Raw genomic sequence first — 23,357 nt, forward strand, 5'->3', positions numbered from 1 at the left:
TTAGCAAGTTGTTTAACCTCCTTGTGCCTCAGTTTCATCACTGGCAAAATGTTGAAACTAAGTACACTCTGTCAAAGGGATGGTATGAAAATTAATGACAATATATTTAAGGCAGCGGTCCCCAACTCTTTTGGCACCATTTTCACGGAAGGCAATTTTTCTGTGGACCAGGGAGGGGGAAGATGGTTTCGAGATGATTCAAGTGCATTACATTTATTGTGCACTTTATTTCTATTATTATTTCACTGTAATATATAATAAAATAATTACACAACTCACCAGAGGACCCCTGATTTAAGGTGTTTAGAATAGTACCTGGCACTTTGTGTTTTAAAATGATAGCAATATATAGTACTATACTTACTTTGTATTCCCTATTGGTAAATTTCATGTTAAGGGCAAAATGAGTCCCTTTTTCTATCCCCCCACCCCGCCCCCAGTTCCTAGCACGATGAGTAACAAATACGAGATGCTGAAAACATAATGTGACTTATATTTGAGATATATAAATTGAATGCACAACAAAATGAAGGCATGTTGAAAGGTTCTCAGTGTATCACTGCATATCTTCAGTTATTTCCTTATAACCAGTTGCTAGGTGATCTTTTCCGTGCCCTCTTCAAAGCATGCAGTTTGGTGTAATGCACATTACAGCCCTCAGAACTGCTGGCCTCCTGACAAGCTGGCTGTTTGGATAGTCTGAAGGATGAGATTGCTGCAGCAGAAAGTGGGTTATGACAGCACAGCTTTGCTGCTGGAGATGAAAGACCAATGATCCCAGAAAACAGTGCACAGGGCGGGTTGAGCCAACCAAGGACTTCGTGAAGACTCATTTGGACACTCTGGAGGCCAGTGGGGTACTACAAAGGTGAGTTCCCCACCTGAGCCAGGAGACCTGGGTGGATGACTTAGGTAGGGCCTGCGGGATGAGTCATTCTCCCTAGCCCGGGCACGTGCTGGTGGCAGCATCCATCGGGACCCCGCCTCCGTCCTGGCGCGGGCGGAAGCGAAGAGCAGCCGCGGGCCGCCTCCTCGGGCGGGCACTGACCTTGCCGCAGGCGGCCGGCTGGCGCAGTCCCGGAGCCGCAGTGCCGGGCGCTCGCGGGGGGCGCCCACCCGCGCCTGGGCTGACAGCGAGTCGGAGCCGGCCGCCGCGCTCCAGCGCTCCCACGGCGCCCCACGCCCGCGCGCCTGTCGCCGGCGGAGCCTCCAGGGCCGCGCCTCCGGGCGCAGGAGGGCGGGGCGGAGCGCGCCCACCGGCCGGCCCGGGGCGCCTCGCGCGGGCGCACACGCCGCAGCCGCGCGGGGCGGGTGGGTGTGCTCCGGGCGCGCGCGCCGCCGCCGCCTCAGCCTGCCGCTCCGCCCGCGCCGCCTGCTGCCGGCGCTCGGCCCAGCAGGCTGGCTCCTGAGCTGCCGAGGGCAGCGCGGGGCCGGTGGTGCAGAGTCCGCCTGCCCCGGACCCGCGTCCCGCACCCGGACGGTCCCGGTAAGCGGGGTCGGGGGCGGCGGGGACCGGGGCGGCACCCTAAAGGGGCGGGTCTGCGGGCTGCGGACAGTCCTGCGGGGACTCTGAGGTGCTTGTGTGGGAGCCGCCTCCAAGGTGGCCCCTGTGTCAGTGGATGAACCCCGAGGGACTGCTGCCTCTACCCGTTGGGAGAGTCCCTTAGGTGGTGTGGGGAGCTGCCCCCATGAAGACCCCCTGTGTGGATGGAGACTCCCAGGGCTCTCTCTGCATTTGCTGCCATGGGGACCCCCAGTGTGGAGGGCACCGTCCCCAGGGAAACATGTGTAACTACGGGAGCGAGTGCAAGGGTGGTGCCTAGAGTTGGCTCCATGGAACACAGGGGAGCCTCAGGAGCCTGCGCGGTGGTTATGGACCCTACAGAGGACCCCCTAGAAAAGGAGGATCTTAGACCGTGCCCTACAGCAGTCTGCAAGGAACCTCTGACAGAGGAGAGGGATCCTGCCATTCGACCCATGAGTGACTTCCCATAGCTGCAAGGACTTTTGCCTTGACCTCCCTGTGGGGCTCGATGTGCCCTCACCTGTCTCTCCCCAACATGGTGGAGAGGTGGGGGCCTTGTGGGACTGCGGCCTCTTTCCATTTCCCCTCCCCCACACTGGGATTTTTCTTTCCGTGGTAGCCCACTTGGCTCCAAGCTGGATTCCAATGGAGGCAGAAACTGCTGTGAGAGCACAGGACTCAGGGAGGGATGAGGACCAGCGAGGCCTCTGAAGCAGAGAGAGGAGACTGAGCCCCTGGGCTTGACCGTCCAGAAGGAAGCAGTAAGATCAGGTGGAATAACTGACTTTGGCAGGTCCTGGAGGGAACATCCTTTGAATGGAGGACTAAAGGACATATATGATTATTGAGCACCTATGTGCCAGGTGCTATACTAGATATGTTTAAACATATCATATAATCCTTACAACAGCCTTTGAAATTATCCCTTTTTAAATAATAGGTACTTGAGACTCAGAGAGGTTTAGCAATTTGCCGGAGATCACAATGCTTAGAATCATGAAATCTGTTTTTCAAATTTTATCTGGAAAAAAGTATTAAGGAGAGCCAGAATAAAGAATGGATATTTGTTAATAAGTTGCATTCAGGTGCCAAGTATAAGGCTTTGCAATGGTATATGCTCCGTAAATGTGATGATTAAACAAGCAGATGAGGACAGTTTAACTGGAGATGAGACTGCTGCAGGAACTGATCCCCAGACTTCAGGGTGTGGCTTCTTTCATTGGCAGCCCCACTGTAATGAAGCTTTGGGGTGGCTCTGGACCTAACTGGGTCTAGCAGATGTCTCTGGGTATGGTCTTTGATAGGACTTGCTCTGGGGCAGTAGAGGGGCCCTTCAGAGGATGGAGTGTTCTGAGGCTACCCTCCCTGCTGCAAAATCTATGAGAGGAAGGAGAGACAGGATCATTTTTAGGAAGCGTGATCCACACTGTCCTTGTGGTTCTCGGACTACATGAACCAGTGGACATTAGTCCCCAGATGCCACTCAGGACACTTTTGCCCAACAGTGCTTGTGCACAGGAGGAAGAGCTTGAGAAAGGTGCAGAGCCAAGGGGGGCTATGGGGAATCTGTTGGCTGGGTGTGCAAAGGTTATGCACCTGATGTAGTCATGCCCCCTCATCTCGTCCCCTTGATATTTTCATTCCAACTGAATCCAAAGGACTCAACTTTGGGACCAAGGATAAACTCTGGTTTCCTGTCCAAATATGTGGTGGTAAAAGGGCCAAGCAATGGAATTCACCACAGAGCCATTTTGGAAGTTTTCCTTTCTTCCACACAGCCAAACCTAGTGACATCCTCCTTGAGTACCAGTGGCTTCCTTGGGCTCCTGGGATTACATAGTGGGAAGAGAGACCAAGCTAGTGAGAAAACAGAACAAACTAGTCTACCAATTGTTATATATATTTTTTAAACTCAGTAATGACTGCCTGAATGATGGGTGTGGCACCTCACCCACAGCTCAATGGAGTAAACGCTAACAAAAATGATACTGGTTAGCACCTCCCTGTTAAAAAGTTCTTTATAATCCCCTTCAGTTCAAATCCCTTTCATAAGCATAACAGACCAAAATAAGCAGGGGTATATGATTTTTAAAGAAAGTCAGAAAGACTAAACCTGTAAATACGATTTTTATTCCAATTCAGAGACTTGTCATTGAAATTTTATTCCTAAATTAGTCTTTTCACCAAGGGTGCTTAGTATCACACCCACTCATGACCCTGGAATATTTGCTACATGGATCCAGGTTCTCCCCAAATCTTGGACCTTGTATATCACCTCTTCCATATTCAACACTGAGTAAACATTAAGGTTTCAAAAATCTTAAGAATACTGCCTCACTCTTCCCAATCACAGCATGAGTCTGCAAATCAAATCATTCCAGAATGTGCATGAAAGATGTCACCAGGTGGCCTTAATCTTCTCAAAAATGCTTTCTCCAAAGGGAAATAAAAGGGATGAGAATGGCTCACCCAGCTTCATTTGAGTGTACACAAATGTGTCTGTCTGGATTTTACTGTCTAGGTTTCTCAACCTTTGATCTTCCACATAGTCTCTGACCATATTCCTATGGTTTTCTTCTGCCAACATTTGCCATATTTTTTTCTTTTTGAGATACGGTCTTGCTTTGTCATCCAGGCTGAAGTGCAGTGGTACCATCATAGCTCATTGCAGCCTCAAACTCCTGGGCTCAAGCAACCCTCCTGCCTTAGCCTCCAGGGTTGCTGGGACCATGCCTGGCTAATTTTTTTAAAATTATTTTTTGTAGAGACAGGATCTGACTATGTTGCCCAGGCTCATCTCAAATGCCTGGCCTCAAATGATCCTTGCACCTTGGTCTCCCAAAGTGCTGGGATTATAGGTGTAAGCCACTGTGCCGGCGTGCCACACTTTTTGACAGTATTCCCTTTGCCTCAAACATGGATAGTAAGACCTTCCAAGCCCATTTCCCACATTCCTTGCATTTTTTCCACTTTACCTGTTCCTAAGTGGATTATATTTATATAAATGGTTTCCCTTCTCTTTAGCTATAGCATCTATTATCTTTCAGTCCCAGATGCCTCTCTCTTGCAGTGCTGCTTGGTTTCTGCTATCTTCAATTCCCAAATTGATTTATTCATTTCTGATGGGAATATCATTATCCACTCCACCCCTCAATCTTAATGACCAAGTTCTGACAGGAATTGCTTACCAGCTTTGGACCCAGAAATCAAGAGCATCAGTGTCCTGCTGGAGACAAAATTGTTTTCTCCATTATCACATCCTCCTCCACTTTCCCTTGCTTCCAGCAATCCCCTCAGAGACCCACATACATTTACTAAGTGCTACTTACTTGCCAGCACTATGCTAGATAAATATGAAAGATCCTTGCCCTTGAGGAGTTCACATAGAACCAGTCCGCATTTCTCTAATCAGTTACTATGAAGGGTAGGAGAAGTAAGGGGGAAATTATAGCTTTACAGAGTCTCTACAGGAATTAATGTAGAGTATGCCTTTCCCCAGGCATCACTGACACTCAACTGCCATTCTATGCCTCCTCTGGCAGCCACATTTGGCCCTCCTGCCACTGCCCTGCAAAATTACTTTTGCCCATGTGCTTTGAGTGAACTGGCTGCACTCTTGCCTATGATAATAATGATATAACCTTATATTTGGAAAGCATGTTACAGTTTACAAAGCCTTTTTACATATATGATCTCTATTTAGTTTTGAGAACTCTTTTATCGTACTAGGGTCTTCTCACTAAAGCAGCATTATGTGGGCTAACGGGCTCATTCTTTTTGTTTGTTTTTTGAGGCTTATAGTCTCCCAGAGGGAAAGCCCCAATGATTCACTACAATCACCACCTACTGGCTCTTAGATTGTGGAAAAGATTCCCTGTTGGGTCCTAAGGCCAAGCAATGTACTCATTGGTCAGCCCTGGGACTTATGAGGGAGATCCTCCTTCCTGGCCTCAGCAAATCCAATTTTCTGGGGGCTTTTTCCCCCTGAAATTCAAATACATATTCCCTTCTAGCAAATATTTTAAGCATACTATCTCAAACCAGTTTTTTGAGCTGATGCTAATTCTTATGTGAAGGCAGGTTTCCTCGCCTATTTCTATCCAGCTCCCAGCCTGGCTTCATACCATCTAAGTCATGATGGAGTCCCCATATAGCTCCATGCCTTGGCATGTGCTTTTACCTCTTCCTGGAATGCCTTTTTTTCCCTTATCCACTGGGGTAACTCCCACTCATATTCAAAATTTAGCTCAAGCAACACCTTTTTTTTCAATCCTACACTTATGCCCCCTACACATGCACATACGGCATTCTCACAGGCTGAGTGAGGTTCCATTTGTTCATTCTACCAACAATTATTAAGCACCTAACTTATGCCCGACACATAGTAGGCTGTACTGAGCAAATGTTTGCAGAATTAACAAACAAGTAAATGGTGATAATTAAGATGTAATAACCACATTAAATGGGGCTGAATCAGTGCTTCAGGGGCCCAGAGTAGAGAACAGGGAATGCCTCTCCATCTTGCTGTAAAGCTTTGCTTGCTAAGTGCAGTCACACCAGCCAATCACTGAGGGTGTGATGTTCCTTAACTGTTGCTCTGCTTCTGTGGGAAGTCAGCACTGTGGCTTTTAATGAAGACTCAGTCTGGGCCCCAGAGGCTAAAGAGCATGCCAGAATTGTGTTCTCGTTCTCGTGTATGTTAGAGTTTTGTGAGCTTTCAGTAAATATTGAAAGCAGCAGGACCTCCCTCATTCCTCATAGTCTTAAGCTGAGGCCAGGAAGACAGTTTTGCTCAGTCTTTAGCTTTTCTTTTCTTTTCTTTTCTTTTCTTTTCTTTTCTTTTCTTTTCTTTTCTTTTCTTTTCTTTTCTTTTCTTTCTTTTTTGACAGAGTCTCATTCTGTTGCCCAGGCTAGAGTGAGTGCCATGGTGTCTGCCTAGCTCACAGCAACCTCTAACTTGTGGGCTCAAGCAATCCTTCTGCCTCAGCCTCCTGAGTAGCTGGGACTATAGGCATGTGCCACCGGCTAATTTTTTTATATATATTTTTAGCTGTCTAATTGATTTATTTCTATTTATAGTAGAGACGGGGTCTTGCTCTTGCTCAGGCTGGTTTCGAACTCCTGACCTTGAGCAATCCTCCCACCTTGGCCTCCCAGAGTGCTAGGATTACAGGCGTGAGCCACCACGCCTGGCCCAGTCTTTAGCCTTTCTACCCTTGGATACCCCAGAAAAGCCCTGTGAAGTTGGGGTGACTATGTCTTCCTGTATAAACAGGGGTAAATGGAGGGACATAGAAAGGTACCAGGTAGAGCCCTTCAGGGACACAAGCATGAAAACTAAAAATAATCTGTAGGCTACTGCCAGGCAACAGAATGGCTGAATAGGAACAGGCTCCTGGTTCCAAGAGCACTGTAGTGAGGCAATGGCACTCCTAAAACCACAAGCAGTCACTGGAGAACAATCTGACCTCTTGGGGCTTGGATTTCCTCAAAGACCTGCAGAGGGTAAGGGTACTCTTTTCGATGGTTTTTGTTCAAAGTCTTGGGGTTGATGCTGATGTTCATAATGAGTTAGGTTTGGGGGGAGTTTTTTTGTTTTGTGTTTTTAGAGACGAGTTGACAGGTCCTTGCTCAGTTGCCCATGCTGGTGTGCAGTAGTGCAATCCTAGCTCATGGCAGCCTCGAACTCCTGAGCTCAAGCAATCCTCCCACCTCAGCCTCCCTAATAGCTGGACCATACACCTACCACCACACCCAACCTGCATTTTTTACATATCCTGATTCTGTTAGTTTTCCATACCCTTGTGGCTGGCCACCTTCTCTGTTAGATATGTGACTTTCCCTGACCCTCTCAGACAATGCTTCAGGCATATGCTTATAGGAGCCAACTATTTGTTGACCACCTTGAAATTTTTCACCTGTGTGTGCAGAAGCTGCACATGGTGCATTTCTCCAGCTAAATCCAGGACAGAGGAGATTCATTTTCAAGCTTCCTACTTGTGCTCTTAGGGCAGCCATCCTCCTGTGGGCCAGGCCACAGTCCACAAGACACAGTATGAATGCAGGGGACTGTTGACTTTGGTAATATTGGTCTCCCTTTTCTTACTACTGTGGTTATGGAATCTGGCTAAATTCCAAAATGTTGCAGCTCTCCTGTGTAGGCAGAGAAATCACCCATAGCTACAGTATGGACCTGTTCTCTTGCCTGCTAGCCCTGACTCACCATTCTGGTGCCACCTCCAGGGAAGTAGAGTAGATACGATGAGATGAGCTGGTAACTGCATGGTTTCTAGTTCTGAAAATTTGCTCTGATCAGTCTCTCTGGCCAACTTTGATAAAGAGAAAAGGTGCTGATACCATGATCTTAAATAAACATTTTATATTGCCCAGTGATCTGTGCAACATTATTTAACAAAGATTTAAAGAACACATGCTCTGTGAAAGGCACTGGGAACCATCTAGACTTTTCTCCCTTTTGATCTCAGTGAAAAATTGAAAACCCTTTTTCCACTTGCTCAACCCACTCTCCTTGGTTGTTTTACCTTTTTCCCTCACTCAGAGGTTTTCTTTACCTTGTTCCTTCTTCGGGAAGCCCTCATAGCCTCCAGGCAATCTCATTTAGTTGCTTTTGAGCCTTTTAAACAGCTGCCATTCCCTTATCAAGAATCATATTGAACCAGCTACTTGGGAGGCTGAGGTAGAAGGATCCCTTGAGCCCAAGAATTCAAGACCAGCCTGGGCAACATAGCAAGACCCCCATCTCTACAAAAAAATAACAATAATCAGATTGAAGCAAGTAGATGTATCTTACATTTAACATGCCGAATGAGGAAACCCCTGCTTATTAGGCGGGTTGCTCCTCAGGCTCTCCACAGCTACAAATATTTATAGAGAGTGCCTGGGAAAAGAGGTTCACCCAGCTTCCTTCCCCTTCCTTATTTCTCCACCAGCTCCTGCTGTGAAGCAACCCCTCCTCCTCTTACTCCCACCACTTTACCCTTATAAATAATCCCGCTGCATTGTAAGCAGGTGCTCTGCAGAGAATGGGTGTGTCTTGCACACATACATTCCAAGCTGCCCACATATGTCTTACCGCCTGACAAACACTTCTAGACAGCCTACTTTTACCCAAAGACAAATTCTGGTTGTCACGGTTTTCATTTCCTCCAGTTCATTTAGTCAGGTGGCCCTATTCTACCTATTCTATCTGCCTCTCCTGCTGGAATTCACCCTCACCTGCTCCTGTCCCCTGAGGTTTTTTTCCCAGCCTTCCCTAGATACCACAGATTCTCTGACAGTCACATCATTCTTGGGACAACATCTTCTAATCTTTTTATCTTTGTTAAAGAGGCAGAAAACCCCAATTCCATACAGTGAATATGTCTCTCTCTGTACGTTGGGGCCAAAGGAGTAATAATTGGGTATCTTTGCAGTATCTTTGCAATTTGATTTCCTTTTAACTGACTCTTCCTCCTAGGACTACTTCCAGCACAGGAGAGGCCAGGTGGTTCTCACCAGGCATTTGTTTTTACCCAGCACTAATCACTAGCACTTGTTTCTCTAGAAATTTGAGCTGATTTTAATTTCTCAAACACCCCAGGTGCACATCTCAGATATTTTAGCACACTTACTTTTAATCAAAGTGTCTTTTGTATACAGGTTTGATTCTCTCCATTAAGCAGTAAGGGATTTAGCCTCACTCTTAAAGCTTAATTTGTTGCGTCTTCACAGTTTATTGTCAAAATCAAAGCCATATCAATTCAAAATGACTTGGGGTCTTGTTTGGATCCTGATGGTTTCCTTTTAATGGTTCTACGCAACATTTTCTGCTCTTCCAGGTATAAAGGGGTCTAGAAAATTGAACCCTCTCAGGTAAAAGAAATTACATGCTCCAAGAGCCTGTGGTCAGGACTGGAAAGTGTTTTTTTGTTTGTTGTTTTTATGTTTGTTTGTTTTGCTGGTACATGTCAGCTTCAGTCTTCATAGAAATTCCTTTAAGGATAAAATCCCAAAACCATTGCAATGGTATCATTAACAATTGAGAAAGCTTAATAGTGATTTTTGTTATCCTTACAGAGATGGGGTTGTAGCAGATCTACAATGTGTTGGGAGGTGTCTGTGGTTAGTTTGCTGATTCACTCTTAATCAGTCAGTTTACTTATAGAGTAACCCTCCTAACTGGCTGGCCTTTGTCAATAACTCTGATTACATCATCTTAAAAAGCCAAGGAGAACCATACCATTGATTTCCCTCTAATGAATCATTCGTGAAAAAGTAAATTTAGTATGTTTATTCCAGATCTCCAAATAAGTGTTTCTTAACTTTTTTTTTCAACCTACGGCTTCTTCCTGATAAATGCAAAAGTCTTGTGACTGTTCCCTAAAACTTCTGATATAACTTCTGGAAGGAGGCTACCCCCAACATTTGGAGAACTAGTACCTTCTATATATCCCCAAGAACCAAGAGGATACTATCAAGCTCTTCCTGGGGTCACAGTCCAAAAATTTGAAAAACATAACACTGAAAGTTTCTAAGGAAAACCTAGTGATTCTGGAAAATGTAATTGTTTATAATAAAAATATGCCATGAATGTTTGTGTGTCATTTTGCATTTTCCCTTTTAGTATGCCTCTCACTGTAAGTTGGGGACTTGCCCTCCCACCTAACCGTAGAGCACAGCTGTTGCCATGAGGTATGTGGCAGTGTCTGGGGACAACAGGCCCAGCCTCTTCAAGAACCTCCTTGGCCCAAAGCCTCAGCAAAAACTTAAACATACATACACACTCTCCTCTCCAGCCCCACCCCCACCCTGGCTGGATACCCTCATTAGGTCATGTGAACTTTTAAAAGAATATGAAAAAGAACATGAGCATTCTAAGTGCTTAAGACCATATGCTCCAAACACACTCATTACCAGATAGAGAACCAAAGCCCAAAGCAGTAGGCAGGATTTTCTGGGTCACAGGACAGCACATGCAAAACTGAAACAAGTCACCAGGTTAGCAACCCTAAGATTTCTTTTTTTTTTTTTTTTTTTTTTTTTGAGACAGAGTCTCACTCTGTTGCCCAGGCTAGAGTGAGTGCTATGGCGTCAGCCTAGCTCACAGCAACCTCAAACTCCTGGGGTCAGGCGATCCTCCTGCCTCAGCCTCCCGAGTAGCTGGGACTACAGGCATGTGCCACCATGCCCGGCTAATTTTTTCTATATATATTAGTTGGCCAATTAATTTATTTCTATTGATAGTAGAGACGGGGTCTTGCTCTTGCTCAGGCTGGTTTTGAACTCCAGCAATCCGCCCGCCTCGGCCTCCCAGAGTGCTAGGATTACAGGCGTGAGCCACTGCGCCCGGCCTATTATTATTATTATTTTTGAGACTGAGTCTCACCCTGTTGCCCGGGCTTGAGTGCCGTGGCATCAGCCTGGCTCATAGCAACCTCAAACTCCTGGGCTCAAGTGATCCTTCTGCCTCAGCCTCCTTTGTAGCTGGAACTACAGGCATGTGCCACCATGCCTGGCTAATTTTTTCTATATATTTTTAGTTGGCCAATTAATTTCTTTCTATTTTTAGTAGAGACAGGGTCTCGCTCTTGCTCAAGCTGGTTTCAAAATCCTGACCTTGAGCCAATCCTCCCACCTTGGCCTCCCAGAGTGCTAGGATTACAGGCGTGATCCTACAGTTTATTATTAAATGTGCACTGGGGCATGAATACCTTAAGTAATTTCTTGAATTTGCTCAGTAAATCTTTCCTCAATGAATCTGCTTTGAAACTGTCCTTTAAGACAGTATTAAGTATTTAAAGTAAATGATCCTTAGTCATATACTTTACTATTACAAACATATTTGCAAATTGGGGCAGGAGGAAGTGATTCTTTCTTATCACTCAGTTTATAAATTCAGGAATATCTGGTCTTTTGCTCTGTATGGAAAAATAAAAGAAAAAAACATTCAGAAATATGGGTTTCCTTGGTAACAAGATGGCAGGCCAAGCATCAGGGCAAGGTAGGCATTTGCATCATTGTGGTGCATACAAGCAGTGTTTCTGAAAAGAAGATATAGCTGTCATCAGATATTACCATGTTTCCCTGAAAATAAGTCAAGGTCTTATATTTATCTTTCCTCAAGAAGACACCCTAGGGCTTATTTTCAGGGGATGTGTTATTTTCCCCTCAAAGCCTGAGCTTGCAGCACGCACAGGATGGCCAGGACCTGACAGGCGGAGCCGACCTTGTTGGTGAGGCTGCCCGCACTTTTCCAGTCACCTCTGGGGTAGTAGCTGTCACGATGGGGCAGATGAGAAGGGCTGTTGGTCTTCTTTACCGCTCCGTGATGAAATGCATGGGTTGTACAGATATGCTGCATAGCCACACTCATCACTAGGTCTTATTTTCGGGGTAGGGCTTATATTGCACAAATGCTTAGAAATCCTCCTGGGGCTTATTTTATGGGTAGGTCTTATTTTCGGGGAAATACACTATGTATATTAAGGTTTTATTTAAAAAGCAAAAAGAATCCTCCACAATTAATTAATTAATTGGAAAATGTTTATTAAGCATCTATTCTGTTCCAGACACATTGCTAGGCAGTGGAGATAGGGACTGTGCAGGATAAAACAGTCTAATAGAGGAAACTGACATTAATCAGATAATTATCCAGTTGAATATATAATGATGAAGATAAGCGCCCCAGAGCAAGAGCTCTGTGAGCACCCGGCCCTGGACTGGAGCCAGCAGTGACCGCCCTGAGGAAGTGATGATACTTGAGCTGAGCTCTGATAGACCAATAAGCACTAATCAAGTGGGGGGGAATGTTCAAAGGGCCCAAAAATAGAGGGAGCGTGCAAGAAAAGCATGAAAGAAGGCCAGCGTGGTTGGAACACAGACTAAAGTAGGGAGCCAGACCTTGCTGGGCCTCTTAGGCTTCGGAAAGAGACTGATTTGGGCAACTTTATCCTGAAAGACTTTATCCTTAAAACATTGAAAAGTTTTAAGCAGAGGATGATATGACATCTGAATGTCCCAGAGACATCTTTAATTCAACATGTATAAAAAGCCAATGTAATTATCCCTCTTTTCTTATTTCCCAATTTCTGTAACTGGCACTACCATTCTTCTAATTAGTTAATTTAAAACTGCCCTCTCTCCCTTTATCCTTGATCTAATCAGTTATCAATTTATTACTAAATTTCCCTAATTCTATTTCCATGGTAACATAAACTCGGTATCATTCCTGCTATTACTTCAGTTCAAACTCTCTACCTCTTGCCTGGACTATTACAGTAGCCTTTGAATTGGCCCTACCTCTCCTCCTACCCACTGTCACCTTTTCCCCAAAACAAACTGAGGATAACTTCCTACCCATCCTTCAAGGTCCACTTTGCCCCCCAATAGTGTGGTCTCACCTTCCTTTAGGTACCCCCAACACTTTGTATGACTTCTTTGAATTCTGACAGTAAGTAGCTTGAGTGGTGAGACTCTGTTCTCCTGTCTTCTATTTCCTATAATGGGTAGTTAGAACCTCGCACATACTCTCCTCATTCCATAAGCCTTGATTAGAATGGATCGAGAGCAAGGCCAAAATGGACTCTCTGCTCCGGTTAGAAAAAGCATGCCCCAGCTGACATGCAGTGTGCCATGTCATGCCCTCACTCTGGTACTGTAGAAAAGGGCAGGGATAACGTTACTTTTTAACCTATGAAGGATATGGACCTTTTGTGAACAACTCAGAAGATCAAAGCAGAAAATGAATTTGGGAGTGACGTTAGTGAACCCTTAAGTGTGAAGAAGTGCCTTAGAGCCTGTAATAGGCCAGTTGCCTGTGGCAGATAAACCCACAAGGAGGCAGAGCTACTAGTGAGAGGGGCAAAGGAGTGTTTGTGTGACCCTGACCACATGGATAGGGGTGGCAGAGTTTCCTTACTACCTACTTCAGGAATCTTCTAAAAATAGGAGTTCGTTCACTCTGACTTAAAAAGTAGGCATTTGATGAGGATTATCGCTGGAGGGTTTGTGCACAGCACTTGTAGAAGTTTTCCTACAGAAGGCCTGAAATGTGTTGCTGCCAGCGTGCTTTAAGCCTTGAGTCTTCTCGTGGGGTAGAGGAAAACTTTGGGCTCTGAAGTCTCCAACTATTTCAGAGTAGCCGAGGTGTGGGATCCCCTGAACCAAACTGGCTTTAGCACATGAAGGAAGGACAGAGATGCCGTTTCATATACGTAGAGCGCTTTCCAGGTTACTAAGCACCATTAAGCCCATTTCTTATGTTACCCTCACGACAGCACTGTGACGTGGGCTGGGCAGAGAGCCCTCATTCCATAGATGGGGAAATCAAAGTCACAGGGCCAGTCGGAAGTAGAACCAGGGTCTTCTGACTGCTTCACACGTGCTGTGTCCACCGAACCATGCTACTGAGTTCTAGAAGAGGGAGAGACTATTTAGTAGCTCCTTCCACTTAAGTTGAAACTGATTGGCCAAAACACACTCAGCCATTGGCTGAATCTGTGCCCCTCTGCTTTTTGTCCGTAGAGCCATGGGGGTGTTGATGTCCAAGCGGCAGACAGTAGAGCAGGTGCAGAAGGTGAGCCTGGCTGTGTCTGCCTTCAAGGATGGGCTTCGGGACAGGCCTTCCCTCCGGCGCACGGGGGAGCTACCAGGGTCCCGCCGTGGCACGGTGGAGGGCTCCGTCCAGGAGGTACAGGAGGAGAAAGAAGCAGAGGCAGGCACCGCAGTGGCCCAGGAAGAGAGCAGTGTCCACCGTGCAGCCTGGGAGCGGCTCCGAGATGGGCGTGGAGTAGAGCCCGAGGAGTTCGACAGGACCAGTCGTTTCACACCACCTGCCTTCATCCGCCCCACGAGGAAGCTGGATGACGACAAGCCTCCAGAAATCTGCTTGGAGCCCAGAGAGCCTGTGAGTGTCTGGTTAGGGCAGGATCCACACGTCTTAGCTCATCTGAGGATCAGGGAGCAGGATAGGGGAGGCCTGGGTATAGTTAAGGTGAGATTCAAATCTGGAGCTGAGTCCAAAACAATCTTTGAATTTCTTCCACAAGATTAAAAATGTTTGTTACATCCCAGACTCATCTCAGTGAAACACTTGGGGCAATGGGTGATAAGGAATGACACCATGGCAGGTCTTCTGCCAAGCCTCCTGCCCTTAGGTTCTCAAGCACAGAGAGTGCTACCCGCTGTAGGAGGCATTTGGGAGGGGAGAGTTGGGGAGGGTCACAATGGCAGGGGGTTGCTACTAGTATTTGGTACCAAGAAAACCAGGGATGATAGATTTCCTGCAAGGCCTGAGACAATGTCTCAGAAAGATAGATTGTTTTTTCCAAAAATACCAGTACCATCCTTGTTCATAAACGTAGTTACAAAAGGCTGAGCAGATGGAAGAGCCTCCTGGTTCTTGTCCTCCAGAAAGAAAGTTCTATCTGTTGCCTTAATGGTGGCTTCAGTTGGGCCTGTTCCTTTAGACTGCTCGGGGGACTCTCAGCTCCGTGCAGGTAGCTCTGCGGTTAGTGGCCAGAGGATCTTGCCACTTGTACTTACACATTCCTCATCTTTCCTCAGGTTGTCAACGATGAGATGTGTGATGTCTGTGAGGTCTGGACGGCTGAGAGCCTCTTCCCGTGCAGAGTCTGCACCAGGGTTTTCCATGATGGCTGCCTGCGCCGCATGGGCTACATCCAAGGAGAAGGTTCAGCGGAGGTGACCGAGATGGCCCACACGGAAACAGGCTGGAGCTGCCACTACTGTGTGAGCCTGGATGGCAGGGACAGCAGAGGACTTGGCACTTTTCCTGGAGGCCCGGTCTTAGAATATTTGCTTCTAGGCAGTGACCTAAAGGGTTTTCTAATAGTACATATGAGGGTCCTAGAGCTAGGATGCGGTTACTCAACCTCAGAACTATTGACATTTGAGGCTAGATAGTTCTTCGTGTTGGGGGCTGGGCGCACTGTAGGATGTTTAGCCGCATCCCTGGCCTCTACTCCATTAGATGCCAGTAGTACACACCCCCAGTTGTGACAACCAAAATTATCTCCAGACATTACCAAATGTGTCCTGGGGGGAGCACAGACATGCCCAGATGAGGACTACTGAGCTAGAGGATTGACTGGGTCAAATGAGTCCTAATTACTCAAAAGCAATTCTGCTCGGAGCATGCTTTCATGGTCTGTGGTCGCCATTAATTGTATCTATCTGAAAATGAACCTGAGATCCTAACCAGCTTGCTTCCAATAGGGATAGATGCTATCACAAGCAAAACTCTTAGTTCTGAGATCCTTACTTGGCCTGTCACCTGACTCTTAGAAGCATTTGCCCTTCACCTCTGAAGTGGTCAATATGTGAATTAAATAACCAAGCTATATTGATTCAGAACTTTGCAAATTATATATAAATGCCTTCCAACTTCTAATGAAGGACAGAGTCTAAGGTTTCCATTGAAGGCCAGATTCATATCCATTTCTCACCACACCTGAATAGAGTGCAAGCCTTGCCTTGTTGATCTGTCTTGCAGACGTCTTCATTATTTACTGATCAGGAGCATCTGCTAATCCCCCTCTTATTCCTACTGCCTAGAAGAAAGCAGTAGAAATAATTGCCACTTTGTAACAAATAACTCTTTCTCTGTGGCTGTGCATAAAATATACAATGTTATTCTCAGCCACTTAAACACCTTTCCCCTGGATTAAACCCCAGCAGCCCCCGCTATACAGAGAACCTTCTCTAGTACCGGTCACCACACCTCCAATGTGCGCCTTTCCCTCAGTGACCCTGCTGTGCCATGTGCTGCTTCTGTGGGGCTGGGTTGAAAGTGTCTCCTTCCTGACCCCCAGGAGCACACTGCTCCCTCCCCAGCCTTCTGCCACAGTCTACCGTCATTGCCACCATTCTCCACTGGGCTTTGCACAAAGGCTTCTTCCAAGCTCCTGCCGTTTCTTTCCTTCCCTGCATAGTCAGGCTTCTTAAAAGAACGTCATCATCTCCTTGTGGCTCCTCAACCACCTGTAATCTGACTTCTGCATCCATCATTCTGCTGAGTGGTTCTTCCTGAGGTCACCAGTGACCTGCTGATTGTCAAGTCCAGTGACCTTTTCTCAGGCTTCTTATCACTTAACCTGTCTGAAGTATTTAGCACTTCTTTATTCCCCTGTCTTTTTTTAGAGTTTGTGTATTTTTATGAGAATTATTACACCAGATATGGAAACTAGATGCCATAAAATAGAAAATCAACAAAATCCCACTTCATTTGTATAACCACTGTTAACATTACCTCCGACATCGTGCAACTCTCCTTTCTTGGTATTCAGTACCTTCTCTACGATTCTCCTCCAACCTTCTTCTCTGACCATTCTTTCTCAATGCCCTTCATTCCTTGTCTCAGCCCAAAATGCTGGTGTTTCCCAGGGTTCTGTTGTTAACACTCTTCTCTCTGTACACTCTCTCTTTGGGTGGCTTCATCTACAGCCACCATCTAAGCACTAATGACTCCCATATCTGTGTGTCCAGACTTAAATTTCCTGTCTCTTAGACTTATCCATCTTGATATCTCATAGGTATTTCACATTCAACATGCCGCAAAATGAACTCATCTTTGTCCCAAAATCTGTTCTTCCTCCATTCCTTATCTGTGTGCATAGTAATACCATTCCCCCAGTTACCAATCCCAGCTCATTTCCCTCCCTCATCCTTCCTATCCAGTTAGTCAGCAGGTCCTGTTGATCCTGTCTCCACTGTCTCTCATCTCTCCCCTGCTCTGCACACTCAGGTCTCAGTTTAGCCACTCATCTTTTCTTACCTGTACTACTGCAACAGCTACCCAACCTCCGCATGCCTCTAGACTTTGCTCCTCCCACCCATTTCCCACATGGCAGTCAGTGGTCTGACCATGGCACTCTCCATGGAAAGGCCCAATCTGTGGGGCTCAGTAAAGGGCATTGAGGTGTTTCACAGTTGGGCTACCACCCCCTCCCTTATCTCTTACCAATCCTCCCTACCCTCCCCTCACACCTGCTCACACATACTCTAAACTCCAGCCACACTGAACATCTCACAATGTTACACACCATTGTGGTGCCCAGTACATTACACTAGGTGCTCAATAAATGTTTATTGAAACAATGGGAAAAATACAAATATTATATCAATTTTTGAAAAGTATTGTCAGGGCTGCTGGGCACAGTGGCTCAAGTCTGTAATCCTAGCACTCTGGGAGGCTGAGGTGGGAGGATCGCTTGAGCTCAGGAGTTCAGACCAGCCTGAGCAACAGTGAGATCCCATCTCTACTAAAAATAGAAAAATTAGCCAGGAGGCTGGGCACGGTGGCTCACGCCTGTAATCCTAGCACTCTGGGAGGCTGAGGCGGGCGGATTGCTCGAGGTCAGGAGTTCAAAACCAGCCTGAGCAAGAGTGAGACCCCACCTCTACTATAAATAGAAAGAAATTAATTGGCCAACTAATATATGTAGAAAAAATTATCCAGGCATGGTTGCACTTGTCTGTAGCCCCAGCTACTTGGGAGACGGGGTCTCGCTCTTACTCAGCCTGAGCAAGATCGAGATCCCGTCTCTACTATAAATAGAAAGAAATTAATTGGCCAACTAAAAATATATAGAAAAAATTAGCCGGGCATGGTGGCGCATGCCTGTAGTCCCAGCTACTTGGGAGGCTGAGGCAGTAGGATTGCTTGAGCCCAGGAGTTTGAGGTTGCTGTGAGCTAGGCTGATGCCACGGCACTCACTCTAGCCTGGGCAACAAAGTGAGAAAAAAAAAATTAGCCAGGCATGGTGGCATGTGCCTGTAGTCCCAGCTATTTGGGAGGCTGAGATAGGAGGATCCCTTGAGCCCAGGAGTTGGAGGTTGCAGTGAGCTATGATGATACCATTGCACTCTACCTAGGGTAACATAGTAAGACTCTGTCTCAAAAAAAAAAAAAAAAGGAAATTGAACCTGCCTGCTCATTCCCCCCTCCTTCCATATTTTAAAAAAAGTGTTGTCAGGTGCAGTGGCTCACTCCTGTAATCCTAGCACTTTGAGAGGTCAAGGCAGGAAGATCACTTGAGCCTAGAAGTTTAAGACAAGCCTGGACAATATAGCAAGACCCCATCTCTACAAAAAAGCAAAAGAAAAAAATTAAGCGTGGTGGCATGCATGTGTCATCCCAGCTATTTGGGAGGCTGAGGCAGGAGGGTCACTTGACTCCAGGGGCTTGAGGTTACAGTGAGCTATGATTGCACCATTGCACTCCAGTCTGGGAAACAGAGTGAGACTCTGTCTCAAAAAAAATTATAGGCCGGGTGCAGTGGCTCACGCCTGTAATCCTAGCACTCTGGGAGGCTGAGGCAGGCGGATTGCTCGAGGTCAGGAGTTCGAAACCAGCCTGAGCAAGAGTGAGACCCCGTCTCTACTCTAAATAGAAAGAAATTAATTGACCAACTAATATATATAGAAAAAAAAATTAGCCGGGCATGGTGGCGCATGCCTATAGTCCCAGCCACTTGGGAAGCTGAGGCAGAAGGATTGCTTGAGCCCAGGAGTTTGAGGTTGTTGTGAGTTAGGCTGATGCCATGGCACTCTAGCCCAGGCAATAGAGTGAGGCTCTGTCTCAAAAATAAAAATAAAAATATTATAGAATAAAAAGAATGGTTTAAGTTCTTTATGAAGTTCACAAATAAATACTCATGAAATATCTGCTCTTGTTCTTTGCTGGTCTTTTAGGGAAAAAAAATTAACCTTTTACTAGAAAGAATTTTTGATAGTTTAGGGACTATATGGTAATGTTAACAAAATAAGATATCAGTGCTCGTTTGAAATTAAAACTTCTATAGCACCATGAAAAACTCATCTGGGTTTAGGAACCTTGTGATGGCATCTTTCAAACACTTCTGGAGTTATTTAAACCCATTAGAAACAGAGCTAGAATTAAACCTAACTAAAATACTCCGAGCACAGCCTAACACAGAAGGCAGGCGCAGGAAATGGGTAAAGATGGAACTGCTCTGGTGGGTGGAGGTGGGGATTCATAGTCCTGCCCACTCAGTGGCCCCCGATTCCCTGTAGCAGCTTCCTAAGGCACTTCCAAGAAATCCCAAGGTTAGGTCGGAGGATAATTTGAAAAACATTTAGCAAAAGGGACTCAGGGCTGGGGTCAAGATATCTGGGTTCTGGGGAGGATTCTGCCCCAGAGTTAAGGCACCTCAGAGCAAGTCCTTTCCCCTTTTTGGGGCCTCAGTCTCCTAGGTTGTGAACAGGAGGCTGGGATTAGATGATCTTGGAACTGCTTTCCATTTGAAATTCTATTTCCATCCCTCTTGATCCTTGGCCTTTCTTACTGGCCTGTATGGCCACTGACTCAGCTCTTCTTGTTTTCAGGACAACCTCAACTTGCTGCTTACTGAGGAGGAAATGTATAGCCTCATGGAGACCTTTCAGCATTGTAAAGTCATCCCTGGTAAGGTGGACGGTGCTGCTGGGATGGAGGGGGTTGGGCAGACGTCTCCATCACAGTCTCTAGGATGTACCGTGAAAGGAGTATTCCAGGTTAGGGGGCCGGGGCCAGTGGGTCCTTGTTCCTGAGTTGTTGCCCGCACACACCACCTGCCACAGCCTGAGTTGCCCTGGCCATGGGAGGCAAAGGCTCAACAAGAGCTACAGGCCTGAGGGCACTGAGGGTGCCCTGGGGTGAGAGGAGGTGCCCCAAGGCTGAGGAAGGGTGGGCGTGGCCAACATGGGGTGCCTCCTACAGATTGCTCCCTGACGCTGGAGGACTTCTTGCGCTATCGCCACCAAGCAGCGAAGCGGGGGGACGGTGACAGGGCCCTGAGCAAGGAGCAAGAGGAACAGGCGGCCCGCCAGTTTGCAGCCCTGGACCCTGAACATCGAGGCCACATAGAGTGGCCTGACTTCCTGTCCCATGAGTCCCTCCTACTTTTGCAGCAACTGCGTCCCCAGGTGTGAGGGCCAGTGGGGTGCATGTCCATGGGATCCTGGGTGACTGGGAAGCATGCTGGGTGGGCTAGGGGAACAGGGAGTACTCTCTGAGCAGGGAGGAGTGTCAGGAGGGGCCTCAGATTCCAGCCCGTGATGGGTGATCCAGTGCCCAGGCTAGGAAAACGCCTAGGGAAGACTGGTTTGCACTGGACCCCACTGAAAGTGTCGGTGCTACCAGACAGGCTCTGGGCAACTTCTAAGGGAGGCTGCAAAGGGGGTAATGGAGGTAGGATTCTCTGTGGGTTGGCGGTTCACAAGATCATGTCACCTCTAAGATCTTGTCTCTTCTTCCCCAGAACTCTCTCTTGAGGCTTCTGACAGTTAAGGAACGGGAACGAGCCCGAGCCACCTTCCTGGCACTGGGCAGTGGGAGTGCCATCAGTGAGGCAGAGTGTGGCCGCGCCCAGCACTCTTGGTTTTGCAAACGCCCTACAGAAGCTCCATCCTGCAGTGTCAGGTCTGCTCATATGAGGCCCTGCCCCCACTTGGCCTCCCTCCTCCTTTTCTCTTGCCAGTGGCCCTGGGTGTGAAAGGTACCTCCCTGCTTCCCCCGCCAGCAGCCAGAAGAGGATCCTCCTGTGCATTAAGCAGAGGATGGTGATGCCTACCGCCTGGGGCACAGGGCAGCCCCTGCTCTGTCAGAAGATCCATGGGCTCAGCAGAGTTTGGGAGGGGACAGGGCCAGGCCTTTCATTATCCCACTCCTAACCACATGTCCTTGTGCCTAGCAGCGTCAGCCATGTGGGTCCCATAGCTGACAGCAGCCCGGCCAGCAGCAGTAGCAAGAGTCAGGACAAGACCCTGCTGCCCACAGAGCAGGAGTCCAGGTGAGTAGACATCCTCACCGCTGTCTGTGCCCCCTGCACCCCCGACACACACACAGAAGTAAGAGAGGGCATTACCCACTTCTCGGAAACCACCTCCAGGGGTGCACATTTGCCCCGGATCCCTAGAGCCAGCCAGCTGGTGACTTGGCTCGGCTGCGCAGCCAGCCATAACCACGCCAGGCACGAGCCACGTCTTCCCTGAGGCATGCCTAGCCCAACCCATGCTACCGCTGGGTCTCAGAAGCCTTCAGGCTCTGCAACCAGCTTCACAAACCTGTTCTTTGCTTCCACCCCAGATCTGTGGACTGGCCCACCTTCCTGCGAGAGAACGTCCTCTACATCCTGGCTGCTCGCCCCAACAGCGCAGCCATTCACCTGAAACCCCCAGGATAGCATGGAGTGGAGAAGTTGGTTCGGGGACAGTGACATCCTCTCCCTCCTTTCCTCTCTCCCTTCCCCCCACCAACCTCTGGCACTGAGACTCATGGGGATGGGCCCCTGCCACCATCTTAACTTGTCACTGAGCTGTAGAGCACTGAAGTCACCGTTGCCCTCACTACAGAGGCAGTGAGTGCGTTGCCACAGCCAAGAAGCCCAGGGAGCTGTGGGCACATCTGCTCCCGGACCACCGCCTGCCCTCACATCATAGACTGGACCCGCCACCACACACACATGTGCGTGTACACACGCACACGCACGCACACACATGCCTAGCTGTCCATGCCTTCAGAAGCCTGGTTCTTTTGCGTTGAAAAAGGACCAAAGTCCCTTGTGAAGGCCCTGCTGTAGAGGAGGGAGTCTCTACTCACCCCTCCTGTTGGCCAGTTCTCATTTCCAATAGATAAGTCTCTGGCCAAGTGATTCTTAATGAGGGGGCGTATCACCCCCTTGGAGATGCTGACAGACCCCTCTGCCCCCACTGAAGATCCTTTCTGTGGTGAGCCACTGTTACTAGTAGGTGTGTACTGTGTACCTCGGCTGTACTTGGGTGGGAAAATAGTTGCAAACCACCACTGCAGTTCTGCCTATTATTTATTTAAATTCTAATTCTTGGTGGCAGAGAAGGCAACTAGCTTGTGGAATCCTGACTGGAAGAGGGGGAGGCTGCCCCTCCCAGAGACCCAGAATTCCAGGAACCTCTCAGCCAGGTCATCCAAGTTCAAAAGTCTTTAGCAGAACAGTTAAAAACCAAGGCGAGCCTTCTCGGCCCCTGTTTTTCAGATGGTAGCTCATGGCCCAGAGCCCACAGAGCCTGAATGGGACAAAACGGTGGCAGGAGTTCAGCCCCCTGTTAGCTGCTTCACCTGGGCAGGCTACCACAGAGACCCACGAGGACGTGGTCTGGCTGGAAGAGGAGAGGCAGGGCGCAGTCCCTCCCGTCGTTCCAGCTCGACTCAGCCACAGGCCTAGGCAAGTGTGCCATGGTGTGGAGAATGCAGCCAGCCTCTTCCACAGCCCAAGAAAGAGCAGCTCTGCAGCTGCCCTGAGCAGAGACTCCTTTCAGCCATCCTGGCAATGAGAATGAGAAGACGTGCATCGCAGCTTTCTCAGAGGAGGCCCTGGGAAAGCCTCACAGTTTCCCTTCTCCCTGTCACCGGGGTGTGCCTCGAGTTGCTGCTTCTCTCGCTGCTCACTGCATGTCCTTCTCCACCAGGCTGGGGCCTTCTGGTGTGGGAGGACTCTGGAGGCAAGCAGAGGCTGCCCCAGGGCGCCAAGCCTGGTCTCCAAGCCCCATCACCCCTCCCCAAGTTCTTATAAGTTCTCAAGTCAGTGTGTGTCATGGGTCACATTGGGGTCTGGGTTCTAGGTTCTGTTTCCAACCTAATGACTTAAGCGTAGCCAGATCTGACTCCCAAGAGTTATTCAAGAGGGAGTTGAGCTCAGTCATGCGGAAGCTAACATATTTTCTTTGCTCGAGGCACTCGTGCTAAATTGGGTGCTTACAGAAGGCTTGTGCCTCTCAGTGATGAGATGCTCGGACGAAAGCAAGGAGCTGCAGCAGGGCTGGGTAAGAGCCCTGA

The 23,357-nt window shown here is 47.9% G+C and overlaps 1 protein-coding gene across 3 annotated transcripts; it reads left to right on the plus strand.

The window, feature by feature from the left end:
• The first annotated feature begins 537 nt into the window (after positions 1 to 537).
• On the plus strand, positions 538 to 22,348 carry PHF24 (PHD finger protein 24). 3 transcript variants are annotated; one of them, XM_020289388.2, is made up of 8 exons: positions 538 to 868; positions 14,048 to 14,429; positions 15,089 to 15,274; positions 19,892 to 19,970; positions 20,265 to 20,470; positions 20,806 to 20,966; positions 21,238 to 21,336; positions 21,633 to 22,348. In XM_020289388.2, exons 2-8 carry the CDS (start codon positions 14,052 to 14,054, stop codon positions 21,727 to 21,729), a joined length of 1,206 nt encoding a protein of 401 aa, XP_020144977.1. In that variant the 5' UTR covers positions 538 to 868; positions 14,048 to 14,051; the 3' UTR covers positions 21,730 to 22,348. The 3 variants fall into 3 exon arrangements, with proteins under 3 accessions (XP_020144977.1, XP_012625539.1, XP_075864930.1); XM_012770085.3 differs by lacking the exon at positions 538 to 868 and adding an exon at positions 1,377 to 1,486; XM_076008815.1 differs by lacking the exon at positions 538 to 868 and adding an exon at positions 1,377 to 1,486 and having other exon boundaries at positions 21,241 to 21,336.
• The last annotated feature ends 1,009 nt before the right edge of the window (positions 22,349 to 23,357 follow it).

Source organism: Microcebus murinus, chromosome 12, assembly GCF_040939455.1.
Source record: "Microcebus murinus isolate Inina chromosome 12, M.murinus_Inina_mat1.0, whole genome shotgun sequence".
Lineage (NCBI taxonomy): Eukaryota > Metazoa > Chordata > Mammalia > Primates > Cheirogaleidae > Microcebus > Microcebus murinus.